General features: G+C 47.2%; 1 protein-coding gene across 1 annotated transcript in view; it reads right to left on the bottom strand.

The window, feature by feature from the left end:
* MCRS1 (microspherule protein 1) overlaps positions 1 to 18,034 on the bottom strand; it is a 55,164-nt gene extending 37,130 nt beyond the window's left edge. The window contains exons 1-7 of the mRNA XM_063952670.1: positions 17,824 to 18,034; positions 15,856 to 15,994; positions 5,379 to 5,540; positions 5,142 to 5,251; positions 4,924 to 5,032; positions 4,706 to 4,844; positions 4,551 to 4,626 (exon numbers count right to left, since the gene is read on the bottom strand). Coding sequence (XP_063808740.1) covers positions 4,551 to 4,626; positions 4,706 to 4,844; positions 4,924 to 5,032; positions 5,142 to 5,251; positions 5,379 to 5,540; positions 15,856 to 15,994; positions 17,824 to 17,939 — 851 coding nt within the window. The 5' untranslated portion in view covers positions 17,940 to 18,034. The remainder of the gene's footprint in view (positions 1 to 4,550; positions 4,627 to 4,705; positions 4,845 to 4,923; positions 5,033 to 5,141; positions 5,252 to 5,378; positions 5,541 to 15,855; positions 15,995 to 17,823) is intronic.
* Positions 18,035 to 18,646: the final 612 nt, after the last annotated feature.

Raw genomic sequence — 18,646 nt, 5'->3', positions numbered from 1 at the left:
TGGGGGCGCGTCTCCGAAATTTCAGCCACAAGTGGGTTCACTCCCAGTTGGATCCCTGGGCAATAGATATTGTGTCTCAGGGATACAAGCTGGAATTTGAAGAGATGCCCCCTCACCGATACCTCAAATCGGCCCTGCCAGCTTCCCCCCTCGAGAGGGAAATAGTGTTAACTGCAATTCACAAATTGTATCTTCAACAAGTGGTGGTTAAGGTTCCCCTCCATCAACAAGGAAGGGGTTATTATTCGACCATGTTTGTAGTACCGAAACCGGACGGTTCGGTCAGACCCATATTGAATTTAAAATCCCTGAACATGTACCTGAAAGGGTTCCGGTTCAAGATGGAATCGCTGAGAGCGGTCATCGCAAGCCTGGAAGGGGGGGGGGGGGGGGATTTTATGGTGTCTCTGGACATAAAGGATGCATACCTTCATGTCCCCATTTATCCACCTCATCAGGCGTACCTCAGATTTGTGGTACAGGATTGTCATTACCAATTTCAGACGTTGCCGTTTGGTCTCTCCACGGCTCAGAGAATATTTACCAAGGTAATGGCGGATATGATGGTACTCCTGCGGAAGCAAGGGGTCACAATTATCCCATACTTGGACGATCTCCTCATAAAAGCGAGGTCAAGAGAGCAGTTGCTAATCAGCGTAGCACGTTCTCTGGAAGTGTTACGGCAACACGGTTGGATTCTAAATATTCCAAAGTCGCAGTTGATTCCTACGACTCGTCTGCCTTTACTGGGCATGATTCTGGACACAGACCAGAAAAGGGTTTATCTCCCGATAGAGAAAGCTCAGGAACTCATGACACTGGTCAGATGGTCCGGTTCACATCTTCAGATGCATCGGTTAATCACCCTATCCCCCAGGGCCAGGGTGTCTCTCCTGTGGTGGCTGCAGAGTGCTCACCTTCTCGAGGGCCGCAGATTCGGCATTCAGGACTGGGTCCTGGTGACCACGGATGCAAGCCTCCGAGGGTGGGGGGCAGTCACACAGGGAAGAAATTTCCAAGGTCTGTGGTCAAGTCAGGAGACTTGCCTTCACATCAACATCCTGGAATTAAGGGCCATATACAACGCCCTACGTCAAGCGGAGACCCTGCTTCGCGACCAACCGGTTCTGATTCAGTCAGACAACATCACCACTGTGGCTCATGTAAACCGACAAGGCGGCACAAGGAGCAGGGTGGCAATGGCGGAAGCCACCAGACTTCTTCGCTGGGCGGAGAATCACGTAAGCGCACTGTCAGCAGTGTTCATCCCGGGAGTGGACAACTGGGAAGCAGACTTCCTCAGCAGGCACGACCTCCACCCGGGAGAGTGGGGACTTCATCAAGAAGTCTTCACGCAGATTGCAAGTCGGTGGGAACTGCCACAGGTGGACATGATGGCATCCCGCCTCAACAAAAAGCTACAGAGGTATTGCGCCAGGTCAAGAGACCCTCAGGCGATAGCTGTGGACGCACTGGTGACACCGTGGGTGTTCCAGTCGGTCTATGTATTTCCTCCTCTTCCTCTCATACCCAAGGTGCTGAGAATCATAAGAAAAAGAGGAGTGAGAACAATACTCAGTGTTCCGGATTGGCCAAGAAGGACTTGGTATCCAGATCTGCAAGAAATGCTCACAGAGGACCCGTGGCCTCTTCCTCTAAGACAGGACTTGTTGCAACAGGGGCCCTGTCTGTTCCAAGACTTACCGCGGCTGCGTTTGACGGCATGGCGGTTGAACGCCGGATCCTAGCAGAGAAAGGCATTCCGGATGAGGTTATTCCTACGCTGATAATGGCTAGGAAGGACGTGACAGCTCAACATTATCACCGTATATGGCGACAATATGTTGCTTGGTGTGAGGCCAGGAATGCCCCTACGGAGGAATTCCAGCTGGGCCGTTTCCTTCACTTCCTACAGTCAGGAGTGACTTTGGGCCTAAAATTGGGTTCCATTAAGGTCCAGATTTCGGCCCTATCCATTTTCTTTCAAAAAGAGCTGGCTTCTCTACCTGAAGTTCAGACGTTTGTAAAGGGAGTGCTGCATATTCAGCCCCCTTTTGTGCATCCAGTGGCACCTTGGGATCTTAACGTGGTGTTGAGTTTCCTGAAATCCCACTGGTTTGAACCACTCAAAACGGTGGAATTGAAATCTCTCACGTGGGAGGTGGTCATGCTACTAACCTTGGCTTCGGCTAGGCGTGTGTCAGAATTGGCGGCTTTGTCACATAAAAGCCCCATGCGGATAGAGCAGAATTGAGGACCCGTCCACAATTCCTGCCGAAAGTGGTTTCATCTTTTCATATAAACCAACCTATTGTGGTGCCTGTGGCTACTACTGACTTGGAGGATTCCGAGTTGCTTGATGTAGTCAGGGCTTTGAAGGTTTATGTAGCCAGAATGGCTAGGGTCAGGAAAACAGAGTCTTTGTTTATCCTGTATGCTTCCAACAAGCTTGGTGCTCCTGCTTCAAAGCAAACTATTGCTCGCTGGATCTGTAACACGATTCAGCAGGCTCATTCTGCGGCTGGATTGCAGCTGCCAAAATCAGTTAAGGCCCATTCCACTAGGAAGGTTGGCTCTACTTGGGCGGCTGCCCGAGGGGTCTCGGCATTACAGCTGTGCCGAGCGGCTACTTGGTCAGGTTCAAACACTTTTGCAAAGTTCTATAAGTTTGATACCCTGGCTGAAGAGGACCTTGTGTTTGCTCAATCGGTGCTGCAGAGTCATCCGCACTCTCCCGCCCGTTTGGGAGCTTTGGTATAATCCCCATGGTCCTTACGGAGTCCCCAGCATCCACTAGGACGTTAGAGAAAATAAGATTTTACTTACCGGTAAATCTATTTCTCGTAGTCCGTAGTGGATGCTGGGCGCCCGTCCCAAGTGCGGACTTCTTCTGCAATGCTTGTATATAGTTATTGCTTACATAAGGGTTATGTTATAGTTGCATCAGGGTTGAACTGATGCTCTGTTGTTGTTCATACTGTTAACTGGGTGAGTTTATCACAAGTTATACGGTGTGATTGGTGTGGCTGGTATGTATCTTGCCCTGGATTACCAAAATCCTTTCCTTGTACTGTCAGCTCTTCCGGGCACAGTTTCTCTAACTGAGGTCTGGAGGAGGGACATAGAGGGAGGAGCCAGAGCACACCAGAATCTAAATTCTTTCTTCAAGTGCCCATGTCTCCTGCGGAGCCCGTCTATTCCCCATGGTCCTTATGGAGTCCCCAGCATCCACTACGGACTACGAGAAATAGATTTACCGGTAAGTAAAATCTTATTTTTACAGTATCCTTATTTATATAGGGGGTCATTCCGAGTTGTTCGCTCTGTATTTTTCTTCGCATCGCAGCGATTTTCCGCTAACTGCGCATGCGCAATGTTCGCACTGCGACTGCGCCAAGTAAATTTGCTATGCAGTTAGGTATTTTACTCACGGCATTACAAGGTTTTTTCTTCGTTCTGGTGATCGTAGTGTGATTGACAGGAAGTGGGTGTTTCTGGGCGGAAACAGGCAGTTTTATGGGAGTGTGTGAAAAAACGCTACCGTTTCTGGGAAAAACGCGGGTGTGGCTGGAGAAACGGAGGAGTGTCTGGGCGAACGCTGGGTGTGTTTAGGACGTCAAACCAGGAACGACAAGCACTGAACTGATCGCAGATGCCGAGCAAGTTTGAAGCTACTCAGAAACTGCTAAGAAGTGTCTATTCGCAATTCTGCTAATCTTTCGTTCGCAATTTTGATAAGCTAAGATTCACTCCCAGAAGGCGGCGGCTTAGCGTGTGCAAAGCTGCTAAAAGCAGCTTGCGAGCGAACAACTCGGAATGACCACCATAGTGCCAAAAGGCAGCGCCATAAAAAGTGCAGGACAAAACAAGAAAGAAAGTGACTTATAGTACAAACACAAGAGGCCATGGACATTGTTTATAAACACTGCCACAGCAGCAGTCATAATACCCAAACAAGCAGAAGGGTGGCCAAACCCAAGGGTTAGATGCCATTATAGGCGGTGAGAGGAGATGGTGGTAAAAGTGAAGGATTGAAAAGCTGATGGGGGCAGAGGGCCCTGCTCGTGAGAGCTTACAGTCAAGTAAACTCAATTTTGCTCCATAACAACTCTGATGCATAAGTTGCACTAGGCCTTTTAGGGAGCACAAACAGAATACATAACCCACTTTGTTCCGGTGTAACAAGTCCCAAAAATACTGGGATGATGGCATTGTTGTTAATGACAAATAATGCAGCATAAAGCAAAGGACATAGATAAAGCGGTATGTGTCCTTTATTCTAAAGCAGTTATGTTAAATCAAATGAAGAATACAATAATACAGAGTTTGGACAAACTCCTTATTAAAAAAAGAAAGAGAAAAAAAAAACCATACAAGTTTCCTCCACATTTCTTGGTTTTAGAAACCAAATCCAAGAGGCTGAAAGGTCTCCTACTTCTTCTTCTAGTTATTGGTCCAGTATTCCTCCCACTGAGAGCTTTCTGTACTACACAACATAGTGTGAGGAAACCAAAACACATCTAGTTTAAGTTCACAAACATCTACCGTACCTAAGCTTGCTGTCATCTAGCATATCTTCTGCATCAGAAAAGTTTAGGACTTGATCCCCCTTGGGTAATGGCTGAACTAAGATAATGAGTAAAGACAGATTAGTCATGGACCTGTATATCAGTGCATCAGTGATACAAGAACATGGGATACATACCTGTCTGGTCCTCCAGGAGATAGTACTGCTTCATAAGCAGCCAGTGGATCTGGAGAGACTTGGCCGTGCGCGATACATAGAAAACCTCAGGATGGTTGTTCAGTAAGTCTTGAAAAGTCTCCAGAGTGGGCTGTGAGCTCTGTAAAGAAATCCCCATTAACAGCACAGTTCTACCGCTCATAGCACATTTGTAAGTCCCAGCAGATATTCCTACTTACAGAGCTCACTGTACTTAGCAGCTGTTCCTCAGCCTTACTAAACAACACCTTGCTCTGGATGGCAGCTATTGCCTCTGGATGTAACTGTCTGATTGCCTGGCATGCAAGCCTACAAAAATAAAAGACAGAACCTCATTATTCATACGCTGAGCCACTTCCATAGTGTATGCACTTTCTAAAGCTCCTCTTTCATTTGGAAGACGTCCGTCGCTACTCACTTGGAGATAACAGGGTCGTAGAGAAGAGCATACCACCGCTCTTGTATTTCATTAAGGGTGAATCGACAGCTGAACTTGACTCCAAGGTGCACAGCCTGCAGATCATTAGTCTGAAAACAAAGTGACAAAGCCAGGAACTGTTATTACAATAACATATTAAGCTATGTAATGCAGGTAATCAAGTAATAACTATACTAGGGCTTAGTAAGGGCTAAAAACCCAGAGGTGAAGACAAACCTGTAGCACTGTGTTTATAAGAAGCAGATCGTCAGCAGGTTTCCACCTCCCCAAATCCTTAGTGACCTGCAGCGGCTGTTTACTTTTCTTTATACGTTTCGTGATGCAAGGGCTCGGTGCCGGAGATGGTGGAGCCGGTGTAGGGACTGTCTTGCAGATTTGCTAGAACAAAATAGATTGGATTAACATCAGTCACACATACAACACACCAGTGAAGCTTTAAAAATAATGAAGAATGATGAAGACATAAAGAATTGCGCAGAGGAAAGCATATGCTAGACATAATATGCTCCCTCTCTGTACAAGCTTAATGAATTGTGCGTGCCACTCCTTTCAATGAATTAATACTGTAGGATCTCCTGACCAAGCAGCTTTGCAAGTCCGTATATCAGGATTTTGGTACTTACCGATAAATCCCTTTCTCCGATTCCACAGGGGCCACTGGAGCGTAGTTACAATGGGGAAATAGTAGGCAGTAATTGGGAGCTGGCACTTTAAAATTCTCACACTGTGGCTAGCTCCTCCCCTACTATCTCCCCTCCAAGCCAGTCTACGTAAAACTGTGCCCGAGGAGAGCTGTAATAAACAAACCGTAAGGTAGAGGAGGTTAATGACGCCCTGTAACCCAGGATAACACAAACCCAACCTGGAACAGAACCTAACAAACAACCGGCTAGCCCGAACTCAACAAGCAGTCATATGGTGATCTGCAAACCGTTAAGCAAAAAACAAGGAGGAACAGCGCTGGGCGGGCGTCCAGTGGCCCCTGTGGAATCGGAGAAAGGGATTTATCGATAAGTACCAAAATCCTGATTTCTCCTTCATCCACTAGGGGCCACTGGAGCGTAGTTACAATGGGGACGTCCCAGAGCTCCCAGAACGGGTGGGAGAGCGCTGAGAGTTCTGTAAAACCACTCGGCCAAACTGAGATGCAGAGGCCGCAAAAGTGTCAAACTTGTAGAATTTGACAAACGTATGACGGCCGGACCAAGTAGCCGCCCGACCTAAAGTATTCATGGAGACCCCACGGGCAGCTGCCCACGAAGGTCCCAACACGCACGTAAAGTGCGCTGAAATGGAAAACGGAGGCTCCCGAGCAACCGCCAAGAAGACTGTCTGATGGTCAGATGTATCCAACAGCCCAGCATATGCTGGGACCCTGGCTATTTAGTACGGGAGCATCGTACAGAATAAAGAAGAAAAAACCCTTCGTCGAATAGCCTAAGACCTCTGTAGAGAAAGTCAGCGAGCCCTGACAACAGTCAAAGAGGACTGAAAAACACTAGTGTCAGATTTATATGAAAAACGGACATGCCCTTTGGGAGAAACGACCGCTGAGGCCGAAGCTCAGCCGGGGGAGTTGCTAATAGAGTACTCCCTGAAAGAGAGCCCGAACTTACGGGCACCAGGCTAATTTCTTTTGGAAGAAAACCGAAAAAGGCAGGGACCGAAAATTCAGGTCAATGTGGTTTCAAGCGCAGCGGAGCAAAACCTCCCAGAGAAACCAAAGATTACGGCTGAATGGTAACTGAAAGAAGGGGAAAACCCCCTTTTATCCTTATTATGTCCCATACAGCTTTCCAAAAGTGGCAAAAGCGAGAAGAGGTAACAGACTTCTGAAATCGGGGCCTAGTAGGCCTAACCGAACTAGGGAACTCCTCCCTTCTGAGGGCTCGTGAACAGTCACACGGTTAAATGAAACCAGTGTAAGATTGAACAAAGAAAAGGACCCTGTTGAAGTAGACAGTCCAGTCGAGGTAGGAGCCAAGGCTCCTCTACCGACAACAGTTGTAGCCGTATCTTCAAGTCATGGGTGGCCCAACCAGAGCCACCGAGAGGACTAGCACGCATATTCTCCTCCTGTGTTACCGAAAGTGAGGTAGAAATAGAAAAGGAGGCAGGATAGAATAACCAGAAACTCCCAGGAGCCCTGAGGGCATCCTCGGCTACTGCCACCAGAGCTCACGTCGGTGAGTAGTAAAGGGTTAAAGAGTCAGTCAGAACGCCCTGAGGTCGATTCGAAATCTCCGCCCACAGCAGACCAGCTGACAAAACTCCGGGGAATGTTCCCTCACCCAGGAGTCTGACCTGGTGGCCTGATCTGGAAAGAAGATTGTTGTCCCCCGCTCAGAGGGGAATGTAGGCGACCACTCATTGCGTCGCAGCTTGACTGAAGAAATAGAGTACCTGGTACCGAGGAAGGAAAAATCCTCCGACGGACCCTGTTGAGAAAACGTTTATGAGGAGCATAAATCGGATCTTCAGAAGCCACGTAATGTACAGAGTGGGATAGTAGCAGTAGATTGTCCCATTAGGGAACCAACGTCAACCCCTTGAAAAAGAGTTATTCTGTGATCTTCCTGAACCCTGTGGGAGTGGAAGAGAGACCGAAAGAAAAGGACTTACAGTGAAAATGAGAATCCTGTAATGCGACTGAGTAAAGCCCGATGAGGAAACCCAACGGAAATCAGTAAACAGGCATCCCTGAAGACAAGGGACGCGTAAAACTCCCTTTCTTGTTCAACTAGCAATCACAGACTGAAAGGATTCTAAGGCCAGAATAGGCCTGGCCGAGCCAACTGGCTTCGGAACGTGAAAAGAAAACAAAGGCCTGAGAACTGTCCCGATTCAAATGATATGTAAAAAACAGGGATCAACACCCTTTGCGGTTAGAAGCATATGGAGCGCCGCCTGCATTATGACTCTCTTGTCATCGTAAATCGGCCGACCCCTGCCGAGGGACTCCCGAGACGGTTGTACTCCCAAATCTAGTCTGTAACCGCCCAAGCCTTCTTCCACCGACCTGCGCCTACCCTGGGACCCTCCAGGTGGTAGGAAAGTCTGACCTTTAGTGTGTGTATAGGATGATGTAAAATCAGACTGGACCAAGGATGCTGAACCTCTGCTTCAGCTTTTTTTTTTTTTCTTCTGAGATCCCCTGGCGACAGAGATATCGCCCGTGTGGAATCGGAAGCCTGAAAGGGCATGGTAAAAATCTAAAGGAAAGACCGGTAAAGGTCTGTCTTGGAGCTGGGGCAGAAGTAGGAGAAAGCAAAGTGGACTTACCTCCAATGGTTCAAGAAATCCTGCAGAAAGTTCCTTCCCCTGAACCATCTGCCCCGTAGGATTTCATGTTCACCTGTCACTGTCGCAGCCCCAGAGGTCGTCGGGTTAAGACAGCCCAAAGCGAAAATGCAGGTTCCGAGACTGCAGACGTGGAGACCTCCAAAGAACATAAAGCAGAATCGTGATTCTGACCCGTACCAAAGTATCAATTGATCCGGATGCGAAACATCCTGTAACCTAGAGGACAATTGTTCCACAACCTACCTGCTCCGGACAAGGTAGAACCCTGCTGCCGTATATGTCTTCGATGGATCCCTGAGCAAGGTTGCCTCAGGAAAACGGCAGCTTGTTGGACCGGCGATACATCGAGGGGTATACCCTGGAGAGGTTCTGATACCCTTTCCTGCCGTCTGCGGGGAAAGGATAGGAAAACAAACATTGTTTGATACCTGAAATTGTGTATTCGGGTGTCTGCCGGCCGTCTACCGGAGCCTGCCCAGCTCATCCGAAACTGGACCAGTCGCTGTCATTTCGTCATCGGCGTCGAACCCTGATGGACTTGACGTGTCCGCCTTCTTTACCTGCAGTGTCAGACGAACTGCTGTATAATGCACCTGGATATTCTGAGACACTGGTTCAGACTCCACAGAAAACAGACATCATTAGTATTGTAACATGGAAGGTTAACAAGGTTCCTTTAGAAACCTGGAGAGGTGAAATGACGTACCAGGTCTATGGTTAACAGCGACATTACCTGCATAATCTGAGCTGTTCAAACAGGAGCGTCCTGCAGGTGCGTGGAGGGCTAAGCAGATGGCTCCACCGCATACTTCACACCTAAGAGGGAATTCTTTGACTATCCCAGGTGAGACAAACGAAAGGAGAAAAGGTGGGTTAAACAAACAGAGCCCTATGTAAGGTCTGCGCTATAATGTGTAGTGACAGACACGATTCAAATAAACTTTCTGGAGCAGCGGAGACATGAACCAGTAACGCTGCGCTGTGGGACAGGAGTCTTAGCCCTAGGCTATAGGAGCTCTCCTTAAAGTTTTGTTTGGATTCAAACCCCTGTTCAGATACCCGCTACTAGCGTACTGAGCCACAGCGCTATTTGTCTGATGCCTTACACACATTCCCCAATTACAAATAGCATTAGTAACTAGTGACACCAAGGAATAATAAAGGGAAGGCAACACCCCGCCCTGTATGTAGTGTACCGCTAATTAAGGTGCACCCGATGTTTCTCGGAGGTTCCGCTGGCTTTTCAAAATGGTGACCAGCCTGCGAGAAAAGATGGGTGAAAATGTTATGTGGCAAGGTGGGGTATTCTGTTTCTAGAAAACATTGCGGAAGTGTTTGTTTTATCCCCTATATATGGTATTGTATGGATATATCTATATACATACCCACACACACTTAAATATATATATATATACAAACATATCTATATATATCTATATACACACACCACAGTGAACCCATGCACCTAATAGGGCAGATAAATACTGTGCACCTAATAGGGTAGATAATTACTGTGCACCTAATAGGGTAGATAAATACTGTGTATTTGTAGGGTAAAGAAATACTGCACAGTAGATTTTTAATTATCAATGAGCTGAGTCCCAGCTCCTGTAATAGAGCAGATTCCCTGATCTAAATGTCTGAAATGGGGCAGAGGACTCAACTGCAGGAGGAATGTAGCCAAAGCAAGATGTAACAATATTTCTGCAGCACACTGCACAGAAAAGCTACAAACTCCAGAGACAGGTGTGTTGCCTAGAGACAATGAGAGCTGGGAGCCTCCACCGGGGGGAATAAGCTTCACCCCCCTCATACCTTATACATGTAAAGAATCCTCCCTGCACAGCCAGGAGAGGAAAGGAGCTTTCAGTGGCCCGGGGAGCGGGGGACTGTGGAGCGGCGTCTCGTCATGCTGCAGCGGCTGGGGAGCGGAGAAAGCCCGCCGTACAGAGCGGGAGTTAGCTCCGCCCCCTCCGCTTCGTCGCCAAATTCAAATCCGCTGTATAGTAAGCGGAAAGCGCCCATGCATCCCCCGGCCGCCTGTATGCTGCGGCCGGGGAGCGATGTGCGGCCGGGGAGCGGAAAGCCTGAGCCTGCCGAACGGAGTGGGAGTTAGCTCCGCCCCCCTGCTCCGGTCACTTTCAAATTAAAACCGCACTATCATCCGGCTGCCTGTAAGTGTGTATGCTGCGGCCGGGGAGAGTGTGTCCTTTGCTGGAATCGAACCCTAGCTCGTGGGCATCGTAACCATAGGTGTTACCACTCTGCCATGAGAGCTATGCTAATTATTACACAGATATATGATATATGTAAATGTATCACCCGGCTGCCTGTATGCTGCAGCCGGGGAGTGAAGAGCGCTGAGCCCGCTTACAGAGCGGGCTGAAGCTCCGCCCCCCACATAATGGCGCCAATTTCAAATTAGTAAGCCTTTTTTGCACTCCAGCCTGTCTGACTGGAGAGTATAGGGGAGCCTGTCCATCCATGTATTAAAACACTGAAACTGAAAAATGTAAAAACATACATCAGTCTGGAGGGGGAGGGGGGGAGATTGTACTCACCGCTTCCTTCCGTCAGGCGTTTCGACCTAGCGGCCCCGACACGCGCCGCACGCAGCGGTGTCCGGCCAACTCAGGAGAGCTCAGTGTCTCCCTCAGCCGGGGCCCATCCCGAGCCGCACGCAGCTGCGATGGGACCCCGCCGGCAGCTCCCGCGGTGCAGACTGGCAGTGGCAGAGCTGCCAGTCTGTGAGTGTGTGAAAGAAAAATAAAATAATAAAGAAAAAAGAAAAAATTCTTCAGCTAAATCCAAGTGAACCAGCTACCTCGGGCACTAAACTAAGACTGGCTTGGAGGGGAGATAGTAGGGGAGGAGCTAGCCACAGTTTGAGAATTTTAAAGTGCCAGCTCCCAATTACTGCCTACTATTTCCCCATTGTAACTACGCTCCAGTGGCCCCTAGTGGATGAAGGAGAAAATGTAAAATTCAAATGGAGCAGGAGGTGTCTGTATGAGATAGACGCATTTGTGAGATCCAGAGGACGCAGCCTCGGATCACTATCGGTCACGATACGCAATGCTTTTAGGCACCGGTCAGCCTGCGTTAGTTGAAACTTATTCAGACTGGCCAATGGATCTAGACACCCGGGTCCAGTAAGTCTGTGTCCGACAATGCAGACCCTGGACCCGTCCAGCTGTCGGTATTGTCAGTGGTCGGGATTCCGGCATCAGTATCCTGACTGCCGGGATCCCAACTGCCAGCAATGTAACCGCATCCCGGTGAGAACAGGGTAATCTAGTAAAGAGCTCGGAATCTGAGAGCATATATCTAATAAGAGCACATTAAGGTTGCATATTTACATGCAACCCTAAATCCAACTTAATAAATCTAATCAGAGTATAACTAAAGCAAGTTAAAATCTGTTCAAAGCTGTCCTAGCATTAATAGCTGGATATAGCAGGGAGCAAGTTGGCTGGAAAGAATCCACACCATATTTTCTATCAGCACATTTGGTGGACTGCAAATGTGAACTGAAGAGTCCAAACTTTAACTTTTTCGGACCCAGAAGACGTATGTTCGATGAATGGTCGGACAACAAGTGTTAGATAACACTTGTATAAGTAGAAGTCAGAGGTTCCCAAACGCGGTCCTCAAGGCACCCCAACAGTCCAGGTTTTAGGTATATCCATGGCTCAGCACAGATGGTTAAATCAAATTGACTGAGGTGCTAATTAAATCACCTGTGGCCAAGCATGGATACATATAAAACCAGGACCGTTGGGGTGCCTTGAGGACCACGTTTGGGAACCTCTGGTATAAGTCATACAGTTAAACATGGTGGTGGCCATGTCATGATTTGCCATGATTTTGGTGGAGGAAAGAATGGAAATTTAGTTTAAATAACATCAACTATGGATAAGAAATGATACCACAGTATTTTAGTAAATCAAGCTGTACTAAGAGGAACTCAAAATATTGGAAAGGGGCTTCATCATTTAACAAGATAACGACCCTAAGCACACATCTAAACTGTGTATCAATTATTTGAAAAGGAAAGGAAAGCAGAAAGTTCTACAAATTATGACATGGCCTCCTCAGTCACCTGATCTCAATACCACTGAGAAACTCTGAAACGAAGTAGACAGAAAAGTTTGTGTAATGGTTCCAACAAATACTAAAAACTCATAGGAATGTCTGAACGAGGCCTGGAAAGGCATAACGTATGAAACTTTAGAAAAGTTGGTGTCTTGAATGGCCAAATTATGTGAAGCAGTGATATGCGCCAAAGAAGGACACATTCATAGAAGATAAATTTAACCTGAAATTTATGTTATACTATAAAATTATAAATAATTTTGATAATGTTTAGTTACAATATCATGTAAAACATTATTATGGATAAATATTTTCATTATTTCACTACATTTGGTCTTTTTTTAACAATTATTTTCCTTGGCCAAAGACTTTTGCACGCTAGTGTAGGTAGTAACTAATTTGTAATCCCACAACAATCCTTGATCATCTCCTACTCTTGGAACTTTTATTTATCTGCACAACAATTGATACTATTTAGGGGTATATTCAATTGAAGTCGAAAGCTGCCGTCTGTCGAAAAGACGGCAGTTTTCGACTTTTTTAGGTCGGAAGGGGTTCCGACCTATTCAATCAATGTACTTGGACCTCTTTTGTTCAACATTTTCATCAACAACCTAACAGTAGGTCTAGAGAGCATGGTGTTAATTTTCGCAGACGATACCAAATTGTGTAAGGTTATAAATACGGAGGGGGATGCTGAGTCTCTTCAGAACGACTTAACTAAACTGGAAGCATGGGCAGCAAAATGGAGAATGAGATTCAACACAGACAAGTGTAAGGTAATGCACTGTGGGGGCAAGACCAAATATAACACCTACATAGTAAATGGGGATATTAGGGGATTCTGTACTGGAAAAAGACTTAGGGGTTCACATAGATAACAAATTAAGCAGCAGTACCCAAAGTAGGAGTGCAGCAAAGAAGGCTAATAAGATATTAGCATGCATAAAACTGGGAATTGATGCAAGGGACGAGAGTATTATATGCCCATTATATAAATCACTAGTGAGGCCACACCTTGAATACTGTGTGCAATTTTGGGCACCATATTACAAAAAGGATATCCTGGAGCTAGAAAAGGTTCAGAGGCGGGCGACCAAACTAATCAAGGGCATGGAGACGCTGGAATACGAGGAAAGGCTTGCAAGGCTAGGCCTGTTTACATTGGAAAAGAGGAGACTAAGAGGGGACATGATCAACATCTACAAACATATAAGGGGTCAATACACAGAGCTTGGGAGGGACCTGTTTTCTATAAGATCAGCACAGAGGACACGTGGTCACTCGCTTACGTTAGAGGAGAGGAGTTTCCGAACATTAAGGCGAAAAGGTTTTTTCACAATAAGGACAATACGTGTTTGGAATTCCCTGCCTAGGAGAGTAGTAATGGCAGACTCAGTCAGCACCTTTAAGAATGTGTTAGATAAATTCCTATTGGATAAAGATATTCAGGGTTATGGTGCGTAGGCACGTATTATAGTTAATATAACTAGTCCTAACATAAAAATAACTAGTCCTATAATAAGACTGCATAGGAGACCACAAATAGGTTGAACTCGATGGACAATTGTCTTTTTTCAACCTTAGTTACTATGTTACTATGTAATCTAACCCCAAATTATTCGACAAGTCGAGGAATTCGAGTTGTCGAAAAGCACGTGGATCGGTGGAAAAGCTGCCGATCCGCATGCTTGTGTCGAAATCGGGGCGTTTTGGCCCCTTTTTCGACCATCTCAATTCAACTTTAAAAAAAGACGAATTGAGATGCGGGAGCAGAGACGGGGAGAGCCTCAGGCAGACAGGGAGAGCAGCGCCGGAGGATGTATCACAGCCGCCACTCACAGCAGCGTCCACCCGGCTCCAGCAAGCGAGACCTCGCTTGCTGGAGCCGGGTGGACGCTGCCGTGAGCGGTGGCTGTGATGCGGGAGCAGAGATGGGGGAGAGCAGCGCTACAGCAGCGGCAGCATAGCCGGAGGATGTGTCACAGCCGCCGCTCACAGCAGCTTCCACCCGGCTCCAGCAAGCGAGGTCTCGCTTGCTGGAGCCGAGTGGACGCTGCTGTGAGCGGCAGCTGTGATACATCCTCCAGTGCTGCACTCCCCGTCTACCCGAGGCTCTCCGCCGTCTCATCTCCCGCATATCAATTCGACTTTTTTTAAAGTTGAATTGAGATTGCATTGAATAGCCAGGGTCGGATCCATTTCGACAAATGAATGTCGGAATGGATCCGACTTCAATTGAATATACCCCTTAAAGAGTTAAGGTGCCCACACACTAGAAAGACTTACAAAAGATGCAAGTCTTTAAGATTTCCCTTGAACCCCCCTGGCAGCTGCCCTGCAGTCCCAGACTCACAATATAGTGCTATACACATAAGATATATCTTAAAGATCTTGCAAAGGATCTAGGAATGGTCACACCTGGGAGCATACTGCCCCTTAACGATAGTTTCATATCTACCTGGAGCAGGGACGATCTAAAGATCTAATGACCCGCGGGACCATCATCTTATCGTTAGTGAAATGCAAACTATTTGCCCTTTCACTAAAGATATAGCTATCCGAATATATCAATATCATGCGCATTGGCGCGACAATCGTTCTAGTGTGTTAAGGCTTCACCTTAAAGATCTATTCCAGTTGAACATGTAATTTAAATTAAATTGTAAGAAGTCTCTAAGAGTATAAAATGAAGATCACTGTCCTGTATCATATGCTTTATGTAAAGTAGTGTTCCCACTAGGATGCAGGAAGGGCACTCAGGTGAGGGCAAGGATGGAGCAGTCCCCTCCGCGTCACTCCTAGGGGTGTACCCAGCACTTATAGAGGTGCCCACAAGCTTCCCTCAAGTCCTTCCCTCAATGTGAATAGATGCCGTGCGCATGGCATCCATTCACGTGGTTGCTATAGAAAACGGCAACTTTTCCCACCCGCAGGGCGCTACGGCCCACGGATGGTTGCGGCACTGGGCAGGCTGTTTTAGAAGGGCGCTGTGATTAGGGCAGGGCACATTTTGCCACTTTCAAAACATGCAGGGTGTGGTGCCCTGCTAAAACAGCATAGCGTGAACACTGGTAAAGTCCATATAAATGTGCTGAGCATATCAGACTCCACAAAGTGATAGGGTCAATGGAACATTTAGAAATATGGATAATGACCATGACAAGTGCGTGATGTTACACAAGGACAGGAAACACATGATGGTGTAAACAGCATGAACTTGTACTGCGATCTGTGCGAGTATGAAAGGAGAACCCATGTCTGCAAATCATTTCAATGTAAAAATTATTTGTACCTTCTTCTTCTCACTGGACGAAGGCTCACTTCCTGACAGGCGTCCTGGATCTCCGCCGCTCGGCCCACGTGCGCGGCTTGTGGACTTGGCAAGACTGCTCTCCACCAATTCATCATCAAATTTCTTCCTTTTAATAAACCTGTCATGAAGAAGAGAGAATGAAAAACTGCTAAACGAGGGCGTCTGTTCCCACGGTTATGTTTTTGACAGCTGGACACTTATATAGTGGACTCTGATCCTGAAAAGATGCAGATACCTATGGACACTGACTAAAGGGGTTGGGGCTGTAATGGCGGCAGTCGGAATCCCGGAGGTCAGCATACCGATTCCGGACGCCTTAATGCCGGCAGGGGGCTGGTGCAATGGAGTTCTTTACGCGCTCGCCACAGGCTTTCATTCCACTCTATGAATGTCGTGGACACCCATGAGTGGGAATAGTCCCTGTTAGTCGGCATGCCGCCTGTCAGCATTGTCAGCGGTCGGGATTCCGGCATCAGTATCCTGACCACAGGCAAATAAACTACATCCCGACTAAAGACCTTAAAAAACCTTTAGGCTTTGGTTAATGGACAAATTAATTGCTAAAAACAGAAACTCAGGTCTACAATTAAACTTTTTTTACACTACTAGAAATTTTGTTAACTTACAATACAGTCATTAGAACCCTATTTACAGGACAACGGCACAGATGACACTGTCTAAACATATATCTCTTTAAGCTAGTACACACATACAATCATTGAACAGATCTTCCTATTCCTGACCTATTCATTAAATATCTTAAGGGCTCTACACATTAGGCGATATAACTGAACGATATGAACGTTCTCATTCATTAATGAACAAGAACTCGTTCATATCGTTCATTGTGTATGCACCAATGATGAGCGGCCCCGTGCTCATTCATCGTTGGTGCTGGGTCACTTATGCATGCAGGCCAATATGGACAGTCTCGTCTATATTAGCATGCACTGCTATATGGAGTCGGGTGACGGGGGAGTGAAGAAACTTCACTCCCCCCGTCACCGGGTCGCCCGTCTGCCGTATCGGTCGTTGGGCAGCACGGCGCGCGGGTCGCATAATGTGTAGGGCCCATTAAGAGTGTGTACACACGGTCATGTTTTATCTGCTGAAAATTTGATCGCATCTGAAGAATTGGTTTGCTGGGCATCCTAATATTTATCAGATGTGAAGGTACAGCATCAGACGTGGGAGTGTGTACACGTCACCAATCTTAAGGGGGGGTACTCACAGAGCGATCACTGCTTAAAATCTGAGCAATCGGACTAAATTGCTTAGATTTTAAGCAACGATCGCTCCGTGTGTACCCCTCACAGCGATAGCGATGCACAGCCCCGCGCATCGCTATCGCTGGTGATAGATTGGCCACATCGCGCTGTGCTGAGCGGGGGGAGAGATGTGTGCTGAGCGAACCGCTCAGCACACATCTCTCCCCAAATTGGCCCGTGAATACGGCCCTATACTGTCCAATACCTCTCCTCCTGCAGTCACATCTGTTTCAGCAGATGGTTTGAAGCGATGAGGATTACAGACCTTCAATAGTATGTGTAATAAGAATAACATCTCAAGTATGACTATATAAGTGTGCAGCGCACCTAGCTTTATTTTTCATAACCCGTAACGCAAGGAACTCTGCGTCCAAGGTGACAGACGCCATTGTGCCATTAGAAACTATTGAAGGGTTTTGGGAACACAAAACCGCAGTAAAGCGTATGGAGCATACATGTGTGGTAAAGCACACCGCTGCCGGGGGACAGGACCCCTGTACAGGGAACACCCCAGCTTCCATCACTTCCAATAGGACAATGCTGCAAACCAATATTGCATGCCCACAAATCACTGGTTTGTCAAAGCCGGCTGAATGCTGGGACTTGTGGTTCCACAGCAGGTGCCCGTCACAGCCTTCTGTTTACACTAACAGCGCCTGGAGACCGCAGCGTACGTCACCTGGACGAGCTCCTCCTCTTGGGAATGAGGCCAGAGCCCTGGGAGAGACTCCTCTTGTGTCCGGTAGAGGAATCCTCATCCTCGGAGCGACTGGCCGAGGCCAGCAGGGAATCCATCCCCTCCGATGGTCTCCTCCGTGGACATTCAGCGCAAGGCCTACCCCATAGCGTACACAATCCTCCGTATCGGTGACATGACGTCACGTCCGGTAACCCGAATGCACCTCCGGAAACCACTAGAGGTCGCACAGTCACACTGTAATTCTGTCTCCAGTGCAAGAGGGCTCGCAATGATTTCTGGTCTTCACATAACAGAAATGATTAGCATTAGACGTCACTTAACATAAATATTAATTACTACAATTGGGTTCAATGTACCCAAAATGATTTGGGGTGTGTGTATATATATATATATATATATATATATATATATATATATATATATATATACACACATAGAATTTGTCGGCAGATTAGAACCACTTGGCCCATCTAGTCTGCCCCTAGAGGATGCTGGGGACACCATTAGAACCATGGGGTATAGACGGGATCCGCAGGAGACATGGGCACTTTAAGACTTTGAAAGGGGTGTGAACTGGCTCCTCCCTCTATGCCCCTCCTCCAGACTCCAGTTTTAGAATTGTGCCCAGTGAGACTGGACACACTAAGGTGAGCTCTACTGAGTTTCTCTGTAAAGACTTTTTGTTAGGTTTTTTATTTTCAGGGAGGCTGCTGGCAACAGTCTCCCTGCTTCGTGGGACTTAGGGGAGAGAAGTATGACCCACTTCCAGTGAGTTCAAGGGCTCTGCTTCTGGCTACAGGAC

The sequence above is a fragment of the Pseudophryne corroboree genome, chromosome 2 (assembly GCF_028390025.1).
Source record: "Pseudophryne corroboree isolate aPseCor3 chromosome 2, aPseCor3.hap2, whole genome shotgun sequence".
In the NCBI taxonomy this organism is placed as follows: Eukaryota; Metazoa; Chordata; class Amphibia; order Anura; family Myobatrachidae; genus Pseudophryne; species Pseudophryne corroboree.
Note: the sequence above shows the minus strand (reverse complement) of the source record. Positions and strands in the feature narration are given on the sequence as shown.